This window comes from Erithacus rubecula (assembly GCF_903797595.1).
Source record: "Erithacus rubecula genome assembly, chromosome: 4".
In the NCBI taxonomy this organism is placed as follows: domain Eukaryota; kingdom Metazoa; phylum Chordata; class Aves; order Passeriformes; family Muscicapidae; genus Erithacus; species Erithacus rubecula.
This window is the reverse complement of record NC_136686.1, coordinates 65320781-65333469: the sequence shown is the minus strand read 5'-3', so window position 1 is coordinate 65333469 and position 12689 is coordinate 65320781. Positions and strand designations below refer to the sequence as shown.

Sequence of the window (12689 nt, the reverse complement as noted above, 5' to 3'; positions counted from 1 at the left end):
AACAAAAAAAGAATAATAAAAGGTGGAACAGCTCCTAAGGCACATCCATTTAGGACATCCTGAACTACTCAAAGCCCAGTTGAATTGGAGGATTTCAAACAAATTCTCATTGATTGCAGCTGATAAGAACCAACCACAGGACTGGACCCTAATATTTACCTAAAATGTGACTACTTTGTGCATGACCCAGAAATTTCACTTTGTGTGCTGATCTCTTTCACCAAAGATCAGCTTTATCTTATTTCTAATGGCATGGAGAGCAAATTTCCCCCCCCCCAGCCATGGATGTAGGAGTCTGTGGGATTACTCCAAAGCTCAAAGCCAGATTTGGATCCAAGCCTGAGGCACACAGGATTTGTTGGGTCAATCCACCATGCCCAAGAAATCCTAGTGACTGAGGTTATTTGCTTCCACATGGTTATTTTCTGGGATCATAGCCTTTTACACATGTGTGTAACCCTCCACCTGCAAGCACAGGCATTAAAAAACCATGAGATGCTCTGCACAACAACCCCTTTGGGGCTCAGTGGTTTTGTTTTGTTACAGTGAGAATCTCTGTGTTCTCAAGCTTTAATATAATGGTTAGGTTTCTTATTTTTTTATTAACTACAAGTTTGAATTCTTATGCAATGTCTCAGTTCCGGGGTTTTAAGAGCAGCATTAAAATGACCCCAAGACTTGGAAGCATTGGTCCCCAAAGGAGATGCTAAGCAAAAGCAAAATACATTAAAAACACACTTTTTTTCTTCCTGTTTGTCCCACTTTGACTTAATTAAACCATATAAACATCTCACATTACTTTTAAAAAATATTAATTCTGTAAATCAAGAGTCAGTCCAGGATGGTTCCTTCTAACAAAGTAAGAATAAAGCCTTATTTTTCAAAAAGTTCTTTTTCCTACTGAATATTGTAAATATTCAAATTTTGAGATGCAACTGATTTTCATACAACTCTTAATCCAAAAGCAGGCAAAAGAATGAGAATATGGTAAAAAAAATGCAATTAAAATTAACTAAGAGCTTATCACATGTACAGTTTTAAACAGCTTTATGATTAACAGATATTTCTCAGAACAATATATTTGCCATCATAAGCTACTTTTCTACAGTGCAAGCTGCAAGCATTGGTATAATCACTTCAAATATTATTTCATGGCAAAATGCAGTGTCAGAATTTAATAATACAGCAGAAATCCACTGTAATGTGGATTTTTTTTTCTCCTCTCATACAACTGCTTCATTGCAACAAAATATTCTTTAATATGAAACGATGGTGTAATGATTTAACTTATTATAATAAATCCCTGGCTGTACCAAAGTGAACATTGCTTCCCTGATTTGTGTGCTGAATTTTAAGCCAATGGGCTGTCACTTACCCCGTGAGAACTGAATGGCTAAGGATTAATAATCAGCTTGCATGAAATATTAACATTTACCATTATGCAAGAACCCTTCACATGCATAGCCAGCACGTAAAAAAAAGATTTTAAAAGTAGCACTACATATTGATTTAACAGTCTAACAACAATCTGCAGCACTCATGAACAGCAAATCTGCCAACAGGGGCTGACATACATTGCAGGACACAGACAGCACTGAGCACATAAAACATCACAAAAGGGTCAGAAACTGTTTCAAGCCAACACAATGTTTTTTTTTCTCTGATTTTCTGCCTGGGGCTGCCTCTCTTCCCTGCCTGCACAGAGGGGAGGTTTGGCACACAAAGATGGGGCTTGGACATCATCAAATTTCTGTATGTGCCACCTGGGAGCAGCCCAGGAATGGGGATTATGTGGGGTCTGTAAAGGATGTTCATCTCTCAGACTGGGGGGGAAAAAGCCCTTAATGGGACAATAATAATTCTCCTGCCAGGTATATTCACACTGCTTGGGAATGTGGAAAAAGGATGCAGCTGTGGATGGTGGAAGTGAGGGACAAAATTATCAAAAACAGTGCCTGGATGCACACTGGTCTCCCACAAAGTCAACATGAGGCTTTCCCAAAGGTAAATTCCTGTATTGCCTCCTCTCAGCCCAAATACAGAGGCACAAAGAATGAGGGGCTGCTGCAGGACCTTCTGTCCCCACTGCACCCACACTAGAGCAAGGTGATGCAAAGCAGCCTGTGGTTTCAAGGTGCAGCTGTGGGGTTTTTATCCAGGATCTGAAGGCACACTGGGGCTGTCCCAGGTGAAATCCCCCTGTGGATTTGCTGTACAGACTGAATGGGTGCATCCAAAAATCGACCCTTTTGTTCTTCTGGGGCACCTCACCCTACAGCTTCCCCACTAAATGTGAACTGCTGGATTTATGTGGAGGGAATGTCCTTGAGGGAGCACTGCCCATGGAAAGATAAAGCTGACAGTGCTCCCCATCAAATACTAAACCCCTCTCCAAGCTGTGCCACAGAATAACAGGATGGACTGGGCTGGAAGGGACCTTGAAGATCATCCAGTCCCACCCCTGCCATGGGCAGGGACACCTCCCACTACCCCAGACTGCTCCAAACCCTGCTCACCCTGGCTTTGGGCACTTCCAGGGATGGGGCAGAGATGGACTGGCAGCTCAGGTCACCAGTTTGATGGCTCTAATGGGGTTAGAAGGGCTGAGTCCCCCCTTCTCTGGATGCCCCTCTCCTTCCCCCACCAGGCCTTTGCTGAGCACCCAACTATCTCAAGAACTGAAATGCACAAACAAAGTCCCCAGGCTGGGTCAGAAGCAGAGCCAGCAGGGTCCAGGCATGGCTGGCACAGATTTTGAGGCAGGGCAGGCACACAGACACAGCACACACAGAGGAGGAATGCAATCCAATACATACACCTTCCAGTAAATTGGCAGGGGCGGTCCTGGCGCCGGTCAGATCCTGGATGAGAAACTCTGTCCAGTCCATGTATTTCTCCTTGATTGCTGGGGAAGGGGAGGGAAGAAATGAAATTCTTAGCACAGCAGACTGCAGAGACTTGCCCACGTGTGTGTCACACAGCAGAACTGGTGTATTTATTAAGAAGAAATTCTTCATTATTAAAGGGATGAGGAACTGGCACAGGGAAGCTGTGGCTGCCCCTGGATCCCTGGAAATGCCCAAAGTCAGGCTGGATGGGGCTGGGAGCACCCTGGGGCAGTGGAAAGTGTCCCTGCCATGGCAGAGAACTGGATGAGCATTTTAGATCCCTTCCAACCCAAACCATCTTGTGATTCAATCGTTTAGAAACATCCCAGCCCTAAAGTTTTGGATACAACAGCAACTCAGACCAGGAGAAAAAGCTGGTTTGTTGTCCAGTTCTTTGGGTGACCTGTGCACACAGTTAAATCCCAAAAAAAGGGAAGGTGTTGCTCCACTGACAGTGATTTACAACATTGTGGTTTATCATCCCCATCTCTCCCATTCAGAACTGGCCACTGCTTGTGTAACCACTCCTTTCCTGCTTATCACCTGGGCTCAGATGTGATTTATAAAGTCTCTCTGTAAGTTCACTAATGACCTCTGGGGAAAAAAAAGAAGCTGTGCAAACTTTCAATTCCTTGACAAGAGACCAGAAACTCCAGGTGCTTTTCCAACAAAGTAGAAAAATCAACCCAGAGAACATCATATATCAGCTGCTGAATCAATACACTAGCAAGAAGAAAGACTTAAAAGTCTTTCCTTTTTCAGGAATTTTTGTTTAATTTAGAAAAAAATGAATAATTTCTGAGGCAAACACTGTGAACCAGAGTTGCTTTTTTTTCAATTGAATTTGAATTGAAATATAGAAATTTTGCCTCTAGGATTCACACTGAAATAAGTGGACACACAAAGGCAATAATTCAGCAAATCTCAGCTTCAGTGGTAGAGATGCCTCTTCAAATGCACTATGCAGCTGCAATCAGAAATCCAAAAATTAGACTCTAAATCTACCTGCCTGTAAATGAGAATTAAATTACATCTGAAACATTGTTTTCTCCCCAAAATAATCTTACTTTAATGTGAGAGAATCATCGGGAATGCAGTTATGTTGCTAACTCAGAAATAACTACAGAAGGGAAAAATCACAAGCATTTGAAAATTTCAACATTTCCTCTGAATAAACAACTAAATAAATTATTTCAAGTCCACTACTCCACAGTAATCCACAGGATTGGATAAAGACACAAGCCATGCCCAGTGCATCTTACCACAACCTCATTTCTGAGCTGTGCTCCTTCCCCACATGCCAGTTCTCCCAGCTTGAGCTAAACATCCAGTATAGATATCTAAATTACCTTAAATATGCATTTAAATGTATTTAAAATCATCAAACCTTGCACTGCTGGACTTGAGCCTCCATAAAATACTGTTTGAACTTGCCTGGAACCATTCTAAGTCTTTTGCAGCACTGATTTTGCATGACTTCCAGAAGATTTATGATTTTTGCATTATTTAAGACAAAAGAACAGCCTTAGAAGAAGTGGTTTAGATATGACACTTTCTCTCTCAACACTCCTGCTGTGTACACCTCATCAGTTCCTGTCCACCCACCTCAGGATAAAGAAAAGAAGCTGAATTCTGGCATCAGGGAGAGGACAGTAATTGTGGTAATGAATGAGGCTGGAGTTCCCTGAGCTCAGATTTTTGCCTCTCCCTGAGAGCAGCACTGGGTGCAGCACACAAAGGTGCAAGTTGAACTCGATTTTGGCACATTCCCACAAAGTTGTCATCCAAATTTCTGACTGCCAGAGCTTCACTACCAAGGAATGACAAATGTGATAAAAAGCACACAGTCTGAACTTTCAAAGCTGGCAGGAGTGGAGGGGGGGGGTGGAGACAGGGGGAGAATAGGATTTTCAAAGTTGACAACAGATTAACAGATTTCAGGGGCTTCCACTTCCAGATGCCCAACTGGAGATGTCATAATGGTGCCTGATTCACAGATCTGGCTGTCTGTCAGTCAGTCTCCCTTCCAGAGAGAAAAAAAAATAATCCCCTGTCCTTTTTAAAAGACCTGTACCTCATGGTTTGACATCTAAATAAGCTGATGCCTCTCTCCACATTCAGGTCTGAATTAGAGGCTTCTGAAGTCTGAAAATCCCAAGGTGACCTCTGTTTTCAGATTAAACAAGCTCAGCAGAAAAAAAAAAAAAAAAAAAAAAAAAAACCTCAGTTTCTAGGTGGTTTCAGAACCATCCTTCTCATACAAATCTAATTTCTAGGGTTGTCCTTTGTTTTACTCTGCTTTTGTGGCATGGATAAAATGACTCTGAAAACCTCTGAGAGACAATAAATTGCATTGCAAGTTGTAGAAACAGGGATTTGAAGGTTCCTCTGTGCCTATAGAACACAATCAGCCTTCTCAGTTTCACAGTTCAAGTCACCACAATGCAAATATTAATTTTTAGTAGTGATGAAGTGAATCTGAATGATCATGATATCTGCAAAAACCTTTGAGCACCATGCAAAATGTTAAACAAACATATCCAAACTAAGGAAAACCTGCTGGGTAAATGAGAATAACTGTCAGTGCAATGCACAGGTGTCCAACCTGAGCATCCCTGCAATGCTGCTGCTCCTCTGGCATATCACACTCAGCACCTGGGAACTGCAGCAGTGAACTTTCAATCCTATTTCCCATTTTCCCTTGTTAGCTATAGCAAAAGGCTCTACTGAACCTCTCCTACTGCTGGACAGGCTGGGGAAACTCTGGGTTTTGGTTTTTTTTGCAGCTGGCTGGCCAGCTGGTGGGAAGGGAGGGTGGCCAGGGTAAAGAATCCTGCTCCATGGTGACCTAAACTCCTCTAGTATTGCTGTTTTCAAAACATTTTTTAAATAAATTCAATGACTCAGGAGTGGTCCATGGGCTTCAGCCAGCCATGCTTTCTTCACCTTTCAGCAGATCCATCCTCCCACAAGACCCCTGTGAACTTCCCCTGTAGCTCTGCTCCAGATTGAGTTCATTCAGAACTAACAGCACACAGAGAAAAATCCATCTGAATCCAGACCACCACAGAAACACCTGAGAAAAATCCCAATTTCCCTCCCCAGCTCCTGAGGAGCAGCTGGAGTGATGCAGCAGTTCCCAGACCCAGTGATGGGCTGGTGAAGGCTGAGCCTGTGGATATTACCCACAGTGAGATTATCCAAAAAAACTAAAAACCAGGTCCTTGCAGCTCCCATGAAAAAAATCATTATTTCAGAGATCACCTTCTACTTTGGCAAATATTATAGCATATTCTTAAATGAGAAAGAAGAAGGACCTTTTTAACATATTGACTCAGGTTATAAAATTGAGTGCCCCTTCCAGAGACCTGAACTCCACCAAAAAATGGATCATATCCAACATCTCTCATTTTCTTCCATTTTTCTCTACTCAATTCACCTTGTCCACAGTGTCTCTGACTCCCACTCCTCTCTCCCCTTCTGAGCCACTGCCATTTCCTCAGTTTTACTTGCTGGTCTCATTTTGTGTTTTGAGACTCCAGGCTGGACCTGAGGAGCAGGGGCTGCTGCCAGCTGGTCACTGGCTGATGTGCAAAGTGTATTTATCCTCAGCTTTGCCCAAACCCAGCCTTTTCCACTTCTCTGTGCCTGCTGACCACAAAAAGCATCCCAAGAGCAGCTGGGGATGCTGGAACAATGCACACCCCATCCCTCCAATCCCCCTGAACTCACAGCCAGCAGAGCAGCTTCATTCCCTGCAACCCTGTGAATCCCTGTGCCCTGCCTCAGCCCCAGCACATAATGGCTTCAGATTTATCTGCCTCTCTAGAGAAATAAGAGATTAAAAGCACATTGGCAGTCCCATGGCAGCAGTGAGGCACAGGCACTCCATTCAATGAATATGAGATACTATTATCACATTAGCAACTCTTGGGATTTTCTCTCGTTTTCTAGTAGTTGCTGTTTTGCTGAGAGCCACTCTTCTCATGTCAGGTCATGGGTTTACATGGAAATTCTCATATTCTCATTTTCCTTTTTTTTTTTTTTTCTTCAACACTGCAAAGCAAAACCTCAAAATCTGAAAGACCATCAAGACAATGGGAAGAACATGGTTGGTGTTTTATATGGTTTTACTTTTCATTACTGTTTCTTTCCCCCCAAGACACCCACACTTGATTAAGACTCAGGGATCTGAACTGCTACATTTGGTAAAATAAAGGAATGGTAGCACAAATAACTTACAGGTATATATCACCTAAAAATAAGCTCCTCCTTGGAAAAACCTCATCATGCCCCATGGATAGATGTGCCCAACAAGCAAAAACATCAAATAATGCTCATTTTTGCCCATACCTAAAAGAAAACCCAACCAAAAAAACAACAAAACACTCTTTATGGTGAGTTTCTTTTTTTAAATATAACCCAGGATCACCAGCAACCTGTCAACACTTCTTCTGGAGAATCCCCACTGGAACCCATCAACCTCTAAACAGCAGTTTTAATTTTCTCATATATGAAGAACAGCATCTTAAAACAGTTTTACAAAATGGTTTAAGATCTTTCAGATTAATCTGCTAAGAGACAACACTCAGTGTGGAAACTATTTTTATCATTAAAAATTTAACTCTTTCCTAGGACTGGGATGAACAAGAATAGTTAACAAGGGGAATTATAGCTGGGCAAGACCCAGGCAATTTTTCTCTCTCCATTGTGAAATAAACTAAAATATCAGGTTATAAATAAATAAACTACAGATACCAGGAAATACACTAAAAGACCAGTCTGATTAATTTTCTAAACAAATAATTCAGGATGTTCAAAATTTAATACAGATAAACAAACTAGATATACATATATATATTAGATACAAAAATCAGACAGACATTTAAAATACATTAAAGTAAAGCTGCTGGTGCCAGAAATAAATGCCCAGAGCTGGAGAAAAGGATCACAGATCAGCAGGAGAGCACCTGAAGGGCAACACAAGGAATTCCAGCCACTCCATCCAGCAGGGATGGGTGACATTAAAGTGGAAATCTGCCAGGAAAACTAAAGCTGGACAGGGCTTGGAACATCCTGGTCTAATAAAAAGTGTCCCTGCTCATGGTAGGGAGGTGAAAAAAAGATGATTTTTAAGGCCCCTTCCAACCCAAACCATTCTGTGACTCTGTGACAAGATATGCTGTTTTTGAAAAGCTAAACAGCATATTGCAAAACTATAGAAAGCTTACAATATTGACATTTTCTTTTAATTTGAAAGTTGTCACACACCCGGTGCAATATTTATAAGTTACAAAAATATTAACATATAAATGTTGTAACTATGTTATAAAGGTCTAAATGATGGGAGTCGAAATGAGATGTCTTTATATCAAAATAACATAGAATGCTAAAACAATTTGTTTAGACTTCACCCATCAAAACAATTTGTCAAAGCTGACATGTTCTCACAAAATATTTCCATTTTGATAAAACAGCATTTTGACAGGAAACGGTTGAATCCCCACATTTTCATTCATCTTGCTGAACTATTTACATCCCTGTGAACCAGACTGGATGTGAAAACAGGATGGGGGCTGAGTGCTGTCCCTAAGCAAAAGGCTCAGGCTCTTTCTGAACCCTTCCCAAGACCTTCAGGGCTGGGAACACACTCCATGCTTACCCTACAAAGATCCCCTACGAAGAATTTCCAAAATAAATTAAGTAAAACCAACATTTAAAAAAATTTACTTAGTGCTTTAATGGCATTTTTTTAATAAAAATGACTGTTTGCTTTGAATTCTTTTGTGGGCTCCCTGAAAAACAGCCAAATGGGGCTAAAGACATCTTCAAACAAATTTCTTACTTAAAACTTCAAACAGTTGTCTGTTCTCACAACAGCAGAGTTCTGTGGTTTGAACTGGATCACAAAAATAATGCAAATTCAGTCCAGAAAGGAAAGAAAATGCATCAAAAGCTGTTAATCTGATTTCCTTGTGAGCAGTAAACCACAAATATCATGAGACCCCAACTTCAGAGCTCAGGCATTGCCTGCTACACACCTGTCTATTAAACACAGTGTCCAAGGAAAATATTACAGAGAGAGGATTTTCATGGAAAGAAGAAACCACAAGCAACTGTCCATCAAATACAGGTGCTCCCAAGACCAGCAGTGCTCTGTGGTCCCATTCATGTGAATTTACAACAGGCTAATGAACAGATGCTGGAAGGAAGTGTGATGTCTGTAGGAGAATGTTCTTGTATTCTCTGAATAGAAGATCCTTTAAGCTGTCTTATCTGCTTGCTCTTAATTATCTCACTTTTTTAAAAATAAAACTAATTGCAAACTTCAAATTAATGTTTAGCCCATGTGAGCTGCTTAATTTAATAACAATATTCTGCATGTTTTTTAAATTTTCTTCAGGATGTTTTATGTCCTCTGTTTTCTCAGGTGATCCAAACCACCCTGATTTCATTTCTAAGAGAAGATTGCTGCAGTTTCTATGGTCTCGACCCAAGAAAGGGCCAACACACAGAATTTAATCCTTGCACACCCAACTCTGCATGAAAAAGCACTCCTTGATTAGAAAAAAGTAGAGAAGGAAAAAAAGCCAGATAAAGACAAGAACACATCATTTAGGTTCCCACCTGAACAACTCCCTTACAGTTTTTTCTATTCACCTACACTGAATTTCAGTATAATGGGACTTTTATCCTTCCTGCTGCTAATCAGGGTTTCCAGAAATGATCTGCTTATATCCTCTGGGTCAAAACAAGCAAGTTGATGAGCAAAAAGCTGCCTCACTGTCCACAGGACACTTTGCTTCCCAACATCCTTTGAGCCCTTCACAGAATGCACACCATTCCCCTTGGAGTTCTCTAGTCCTTAATTAACTTCTATCTTTTTAACAATAAAAAAATCAGTGGGTGGTTTGGGAGTTGCTTTTTCATTTCTTGAAGCTTGCACTGGCTACAAATTCCAACCCAGCTGCAGAACTATGGTGGATGATGCTGTGGGAGAAAACTAACAGGGTGAGTGGATGCTATTATACTGATTATTTTCTTTTTTCAATGATGCAAAATCTTGTAAAAATCACCTCCATTAACTCCCCGGACCTCAGAAAGCTGAACAAGACATTTTGTCCTGGCAGAAGGGTCACCACCAACTACTGAGGCTCTCCCATGCAGTAGGATCAGCTGTCTTCACCCCAAAAACAACATTATGGATGCAGACACACTCTGTGACCCCACTGCTGTGGCTTTCTTCTTCCAAGTCAAACTGCCCAAGATCAGAAATTTGCCTCATAGATCCCAAGAGCACAGAGTGGCACAAACCCAGATCAGCCTGAGCACAACAGCCTCAGTACCCATCCAGAAGAAAATTATCTACTCATAACTACTCTGATTAATTACCTCCCTTCAGTCAAAGTTATTGGATCAAAAGTATAAGTAAGATGGATGTAAGTTCTTTACTGGACTGTTTAGCTTTAAAAGATCTTGCAGCAGCTGGATTCAGCTCCATTTTGCTTGCTTTTACCTGGTAGACAGAAGTGTTGCAGAGCTCTCTCTACTTTAGATAAGATTTAATAAACAACCAAGTCCAAACACGAGAAAATCTAACTCCTTAGTGTTTTTAATCCTGACTCTGAGTGAAGACAGAAGAAAAGGAAGACAAGCACTAATTAAGTGGTGCAGACACCACATTTACATCCTCCCACCCTTCACCTTGCCAGGATGCAACCAATTCATTCACCTGGTTCCTCAGCACGAAAAGTCACCTCTGGCCATCCAGCCTCAACAGGTTGGAATTTAAGGATGAAACATTCAACTGGTTAGAGCATTTACCACATATTTACAGCCTAAGTACATGGTTGGGCTCAATGATCTTAGAGGTCTTTTCCAACCCAAGCAATTCTACAATTATTTATTTTTAAGGTGTTTTTACACTGCTTTCACCTGGAATGCAATTCTGCAGTGCTGTCTCCTAGACTAGCTGCTAAAACCCACCCTCATTAACACCACCAAAAATTGGGAAGGGAATGCAAAAAATATCTGCTGGACACAACCATTTTTTAAGTGAGTGTCCTGCTTCAGGGCAAATTTTGGGAGGAAACTTCTGTAGTGGTCTTTTCTAGAAAGCAAATTCAAGCAGCCCTTCCCCCAACCAGATAAACCACCCTGAAGAAAAATGGAAAAAAAATTGTTTATTTAACAAGCAAAGTATTCTCATAAAAGATGAGTAATATTAAACAATGGAACCTCTTGTTCTGAATATCTAGTTTTGAAAGCACAGGGCTCAATATCCAGCATAAGCAGAACACAAGAAGATTGGGGACACAAGCAGCATAAAGTCACCCTAGGACAGTGACAATTATCTGTTCTCTTGTATTTGCAGGCATGAATGAAGGCTGATTATCCTGATTTTGTTACAGAATCTGACATGGCAAAATTGGGCTGATTTTAGTCTGTTACCTCTGTGATAAATGAGGAAAAAAAACCTGAGGCATAACTACAAAGTCAGAGTGTTTCACCCAGAGTGATTGGCTTGTGCTCCTCCAAAATTTCTTACCTGAACAGAAACTGCCCACTCTTTAAACACAGCAACAACGCTGCTCTGTGCCCCACTCAATTTTAGGTACAAGGTGAATAATTCCACTCTTGTCAACAACAGTCTTAGAAACAAATCAGAACTGTCTGACTTAAACAATCCTGGATGTGCACTCAGAGTTCCTGAAAGGCATTTCTGAGAGAGAGGCAGTGCCTGGATTTTGAAAGCTCTGCACACACCACATAACCATGGGGGTTCTCCCATCATTAGTATCAATGTCCATTAGGGTGATGGCTCACTGTGAAAATGAGCATCCAAACTCTGCAGCCTGTGGCACTTAACCCCAAGCCTCCCTGATTATTTTTTCTGTCTGTGTGCATTAAGCACCGTGCCCAGGGCTCAGAAGAGATGGATCATGAGCACTGAGAGCTCCAGCTCCCAATCTCCAGACCCAGGAGTCTTAATGAAGCCTTGTCAAATCAGCATTTTGGAGCTTTCAGGGGAAAGAGGAGGGAACACAGTATTGTGACTGTAATTTATTCATCAGTTTTTATCTCACAGAGATAAAAAAAAAAAATAACAATAAAATTGCAAGAGTGCTGTTATCCAAGGAAAATCAGCATTTTAACCAAAGTGCTCAGAAGCAAAACCAGATCACAGAGCTCAGTGTGACTGGTTGAGAAGTTATGAATTCACCTGTAAGAGACACAAGCACATAAACCAGATTACTTGCACTTAGCAGGTATTTGCACCAATATTTCTTTCCAAATTGTAACCCCTCTGGGTGAAAACCAAAAAAAGTATTTAGTCATTTTTGAAGGCAGAGATTTGCTGCTGCAGGTAGACAGAAATGCACAGACAAATGTAACAAAAATTGTAAAATCCCAATTTAAAAGTGCTGAAAGCCATGGGGGAGGATGTTTGTGCTTTTTAGCTCCCCATCAGAAATGCAGAAAGAGGAAAAAAAACTATGTCTACAAAGCAAAATGCTGAATTCCTAGATAAATCCCATCCAAGTCAGAATTCCTAACCACAGCCAGAACTATTGCAAGCCAGACCTGAATCAGCATCCCTGGGCACACACTGGCCCATGCCAACAGCAGGTATGAATTAGGGTCTTTCACATAAAATTGCATTGCCCCAGGTGTCACAGTGAAAGAAAAAAATAATCTGGAGGTTTCCTGAACACCAAACACCCTCCCCTTGGCTTTCCTTGGCAATGGACACAAGAGGCAGATCCACACCCTGTGTCTGTGGGATCTCACAGACCAGCC

At 41.3% G+C, this 12689-nt stretch overlaps 1 protein-coding gene across 1 annotated transcript in view; it reads right to left on the bottom strand.

Annotated features, from left to right (window-relative positions):
- SFMBT2 (Scm like with four mbt domains 2) overlaps positions 1-12689 on the bottom strand; it is a 107527-nt gene that overhangs the window by 61473 nt on the left and 33365 nt on the right. Inside the window, exon 5 of the mRNA XM_079304945.1 lies at positions 2817-2905. Within this exon, the coding sequence (XP_079161071.1) occupies positions 2817-2905 (89 nt within the window). The remainder of the gene's footprint in view (positions 1-2816; positions 2906-12689) is intronic.